Source organism: Colobus angolensis, unplaced genomic scaffold (genome assembly GCF_000951035.1).
Source record: "Colobus angolensis palliatus isolate OR3802 unplaced genomic scaffold, Cang.pa_1.0 Scaffold11, whole genome shotgun sequence".
Lineage (NCBI taxonomy): Eukaryota > Metazoa > Chordata > Mammalia > Primates > Cercopithecidae > Colobus > Colobus angolensis.
The window spans coordinates 1424906-1430531 of record NW_012112030.1 but is presented as its reverse complement, the minus strand read 5'-3'; the positions used below and the strand labels follow the sequence as shown (position 1 = coordinate 1430531).

Below are 5626 nucleotides of genomic sequence, written 5' to 3'. Positions count from 1 at the left end.
GCGCCCGGCCCAGAATTCTTGATTCACACTTTCTTTCACTAAATTTCTGAAAAATGCTGCTCCATTGTTGCCTTGCTTTGCATATTGCTTTTGAAAAATTCTGATACCAATATAATTCTTTTGTCCTTGTAAATTTGATCTTTTTACCTGAAGGCCTGGAAAATTTTTTCTTTATATTTGAAGTCTAATAGTGTCCTGTAATATGTCTTAGAGTTGACTGCTTTGGGTTACTTTTCCCGGACATCTGGCTCATGACTCCCATACATAGATTTGGTTCTTTTTTGATTTCCAGAATGTTTTCATGAGTTATATTCTTTAAGTGCTAGTTCTGTTCCGTTGTTTTGTTTTCTCTTTTAAGACTCCATTTTTCCTCCTATCTTACATTTTCATTAGTGTCTCTTTGACCTTTATACTTCCTTCATTAACTAATTTTCATTCTCTTGATTTTTTTTTTTGCTTTTCTCTGATGCTCTTTGTTAAATTTTTATTTTGATGTCATCTTCCTTGCGTCCTTATAATTTAGTCTTTATTTCAAAGTTGACTTTGCACTTCTAAGTTCTATTTTTATTTATTCTTGTCTTTGTTCATTTCTTAGTTTTTGAAATTCAAATTCAAGGTGGTTTTCATTTTTTCAGATGTTTGAGTGTATTTAATTTAGTTTGAGTATCGTCTCATAGGTTTCTTCTATGTCATAGCATTTTGTGTTTTGTTTTTTCCTTTTTGTGAAATTTTCATTAGATGAGGAGTGTTGGTTCTCATTTTCTGGTCTTTTAAAGAAACTTATATACTTGCTTAATCTTCTGTTCATTTTGTGAATTTTGGGTTTTACAAGATTTCTGGTTCAATGACTCTCCCTTCTATCAGTATAGAAAAGTCATTTCCTTCGTGGTGTGTGTGTGTGTATGTGTGTGTGTACATGTAGATTAGATACTGAACGGTTGTGTAGCCTCTGATTTTTCAGGTTTTTCTGGACCCTGACTTTCCCATTGGCTTTATTTTTATGTCTCCAGTCACTTTCCAAGTATTTTTCCATTTCTTTTTGCTCCCAGCCCCCTCGAAAGTATGCTTTTCAGGTTGTCACTGAGGATTATGTGTGTTTTAGCACCTGCTCTGGTCTGTCAGAATACTTTACAATACTTTTGCCCTTAGGATGGGCTTTTCTTTCTGATGGTGGTGGTGGTTACAGAGAAATTTTAGGCTTGCTGCCCACTCTCTTCTTCTCTCTTCTTTTCAGTTTTCCTTGGATTGTCCTTGCTCATGACAAAGGCTAACAGCTAGGGCATGAGAGATTGTTGCTGGGTGAGATTTGGTGTTTTTTTATCTTTTACTTTACTTACAGCTATTTTAAAGATTGGGTATTTTTGGCCGGGCGCAGTGGCTCACGCCTGTGATCCCAGCACTTTGAGAGGTCAGGTCAGGCTGATCACGAGGTCAGGAGTTCGAGACCAGCCTGGCCAACATGGTGAAACTCCATCTCTACTATAAATACAAAAGTTAGCCAGGCGTGGTGGCACATGCCTGTAATTCCAGCTACTCGGCAGGCTGAGGCGGGAGAATCGCTTGAACCTGGGGAGGCGGAGGTTGCAGTGAGCCGAGATCACGCCATTGCCCTCCAGCCTGGGTGACAGAGTGAAACTCCTCTCGGAAAAAATAAATAAATAAATAAAAATAAATAAAGTGTGGGTATTTTCTTGTTTTCTAGTTATGCTGAAGGCATGCTTTTTTTCATAGTAATTTAATTTGTTCTTACTTTTCTGCATTGTGTTCAGAGGATGTATATCTCCATACATACTTCTTTGCTTTGTGGTTTATTTTATTCTCATGACCATTGGAGCTGGCTCCTTGACTTGACAATATTAATAGCTGGAGTATTAGGGCCCACTTTGGCTACCTGGATGTCTTTTTGAACATTTGACATTTTGGTAACAATTCACTTTAGTATCTGACATCATTACATTTTGACAGTCAGCCAAAAGTTTTAATATACTATTCAATCACAAATATTTGTATTGTCACTTGGAAAGATAATGGTTAAGAAGATGTTGAAGAAAAGGAGAGAGATGAGATAAAATGATTTCAGGAGAGATATTTATGAGTGATATGCTTTACTCTGTGATAATATCTTATAACGGCATTAACGTTTTATTATATAACTCTAATGTATTAATTTTTAATTGGTTCGGCCTAACTTTCTCTATGTCCTGAACATTTGAATGTGCTTATATATATGGCTCATTAAAACTAATCACTAAACTGGAGTATAATGTGATGGTTTGTTGGGAGGTAATTTGGTATTCTGGAGATGGAAGGACCTCAAGTTTTAATATACCTACAACACAGCAATTTATAAGCTATTGAATTTATTTTGTGGCTTATTTGTGAAGATTTGGAGATCTGTTTGTTAAACATGCACATGTGAGTCATGCACTATTAGGTAGGCATTTCATCTATATTGCAACTAATTCTCACAATAATACTAAAAGGTATCGATTATAGGCCTGTTATGCAGAGGAGCTAGGAGAGGATCAGTGAAGTTGAGTAACTGATCCAAGGTCACAGTGCAAGCAAGTGAAACAGAAGCCAACCGCTAGTTTATCTGGCTGTAAAGTACCCATTACACAGTCACAGTTCATCTTAGGGTGGGCAGAGCCATTCTCACTAACTTGCCTTGTGTGAGCTAAAACCGTTTCTTTGCCTGGTGATTTATTTCATCCTTATGGCAGTTGGGCTGACTCCTTGATGTGACAGTATCAACAGCTGCTTGTTTGGGATCACTTGCAGCATGGATGTTAGTAAGCCAGTAGCATTCAGTACTGTCACTTGGAAATGACTGACTGCTCAAGGACATAGGGGATTTTGAGTAGAACTTCTGGGGAGGCTACTTAGCTCTGATGGTGCTTCCAGACCCATCATTTGTCAGTGGATGTGCTGTTTGCCAGTCACCCCCATAGGGAGAGGTTGGCTCAGGCTTGGTTATGAGCGAGGGACGTTAGTGGGACCTCCCTGCTCCACCGAATCTGTGTCTCAGCTCTTGGGCATGTATTCACCTGCTGTTGTAGATGTGGTCATGGTTTGTCTGGAAAGCTTATCTCCAACTTTATTTAGGTCCAAGGTTAACTTTCAAATCATTTATGGCGGTGGTGCTTTCAATGTGAGGGTTTTTACCAAGTCATCTTATGTAGGTGCAAAATGGTTAGTATTCACCAATAATATTTTAATAGGAACCTTGAGAATTTGCCACTTACGTGAATGACTCAGGGTCAAATGAGGGAGCATTGAGACCCAACTATTTTTTTTTTGGCTCTGGAAATATTTCTCCTATGCAGTCTCTTAAGGGATTAAGTCAACATGGTCACTTGTACCATTGCCTTAGTCACTTGGCAGTTGAAAGGACACGTGTCTTTAGGTGAATTTTCTTTAAGAGGAGATCATGAGCTCATAGCTTGCTTAGCTTTTCTTAATTTCGAGTCATAACACCCCTGGAACTTAACTTTGTTTTCTGGGCCAAGGCATCCCTATAGAACGGATTGTTCACACTGTACATTTACATTTTTTAGAAGTGTGGTTCTATAATTTGCCACATTTTATGTAACATTCTCCAGGACAACATTTAATAGCCAAGTGTTACTTACCTAAACCTCTCTACCTCTCAGAGCCCCCGTTTCCTAATTAGTAAAAAAGGAGGAAATTGGTCTATATGACCTCGAAGGGCCCGTTCCGGTCTCTACTGTATTTATCTGTGTGCAACTTGGTCACACCTGCCTGTCTGCATGTAGTAGGCATGGGGGTTTGGATAATGTCACATCCATCCTCTGCTTCTCCCCGTCCAGGCGTGTGCACAGGCAGCTCCACTCGGCACATCGTGACCTTTGATGGGCAGAATTTCAAGCTGACTGGCAGCTGTTCTTACGTCCTATTTCAAAACAAGGAGCAGGACCTGGAGGTGATTCTCCATAATGGTGCCTGCAGCCCTGCAGCAAGGCAGGGCTGCATGAAATCCATCGAGGTGAAGCACAGTGCCCTCTCTGTCGAGCTGCACAGTGACATGGAGGTGAGAAGTACTTTCTGTGGATCCCATGGCAAGGCAATAGAGTGTCAGGGAAACCACATGGACCAGGTGGCAGCTGGTTTTACTTGGTGCTCTTGTTAGGAGCTCTGCCTCCTGCTTAACTAGAGGAGAGGAGTACCACTTTCTTAGAGGGGTTTATTGCCATCCCCTTGTCTTGGCCTGATTTCATGTTGTTCCGGGCTCAGATTTGCAAGACGGAATCACTTTTAGATAGCATAAAATTGTGAATTTAGTGCCAGTTTCTGGCACTGGTAGAGAATTGGAACTGGCATCAGGATTGTTTACCCGGGAGGTATTATGAGTCCAATGCCTAAACCCTGTAAGCTTTCCAAAGGGAAACATTTACGGCCTAAATTAGGTCCTTTGAAAATATTTAAGGCCTATATAAAGCGTTGGCCTCCAAAATTTGAAAAGACAACTGCAAAACTGATACATATATATATGATTGATTAAATGCTCACAAAAGGTTACATTACGCCAACTTCTTATTCGTGTAGAGATCACAAATATTTCATTGTGTGAAAACAACTTGTAGGCTAGATTTTCTCACTTTGCAAGAATTCCTGAATTTGAAGAATAATTGCAGAAAAATCTTAGCTAGTCATATATCAAGTGAGTAACTCATAGCCAAAAATTAAAAAATCAAGATGATAAAAAATCCTTCCAAAAATTTTACAGCAAAATTATATTCATCACGGAATGTGAGTACATTTTAATGTGTTTGATATGATATATGGTGGGGGCTGCCCAAGAAAGAGCTTCTAGTGGCACACATGCACACACAAAAGACTTAAAGTGGTCCCATTAAGACACTGGTGCCCAACCTTGTGGCTTCCCTGGGCCACACTGGAAGAAGAATTGTCTTGGGTCACACATAAAATGCATTAACACAACGACAGCTGATGAGCTAAAAAAGTTCGGTGCATATTTTTTGTGATCACCACCACCACAGAGAAGCAAAAAAATCCTTGCATTCAAAGGGCTGGACACGGCTGCTGGATGCTCCTGGAGACGCTGCTCTGATGAGTTGGCAATAAGGCGACTTTCCCAGCCTGTCTTAAAGGCATTGCCCTTCCCTCTTGAGTCGCATACACTCAAGGTTCCTATCTCTAGGCTTTCAGGTTCTTGGTGCATGGCCACCCGTACAGTATTATAACAGTCTGTCTTCTGGTCAAGCTCTGCAAAGTCAAGCTCTGTTCTCTAGTCAAGCTCTTCTTTATCTTAGAGGAGCTGCCGACGGATATCAACGTTCGCGCGTAGTGTTGCGGTTGAGTGTGATGAATGTGCAGGGACTCTCAGTAACTTCACTAAAATCCCAAGGGTGAAGTTCTAGGATTCCTCATTGCTGGGACTACCAATGAGCTCTTTCTTCTTTGTGCAGGTGACGGTGAATGGGAGACTGGTCTCTGTTCCTTATGTGGGTGGGAACATGGAAGTCAATGTTTATGGTGCCATCATGCATGATATCAACGTTCGCGCGTAGTGTTGCGGTTGAGTGTGATGAATGTGCAGGGACTCTCAGTAACTTCACTAAAATCCCAAGGGTGAAGTTCTAGG

General features: G+C 40.5%; 1 protein-coding gene across 1 annotated transcript in view; it reads left to right on the top strand.

Annotated features, from left to right (window-relative positions):
• VWF (von Willebrand factor) overlaps positions 1–5626 on the top strand; it is a 198100-nt gene that overhangs the window by 138082 nt on the left and 54392 nt on the right. The window contains exon 33 of the mRNA XM_011955306.1: positions 3831–4051. Coding sequence (XP_011810696.1) covers positions 3831–4051 — 221 coding nt within the window. The remainder of the gene's footprint in view (positions 1–3830; positions 4052–5626) is intronic.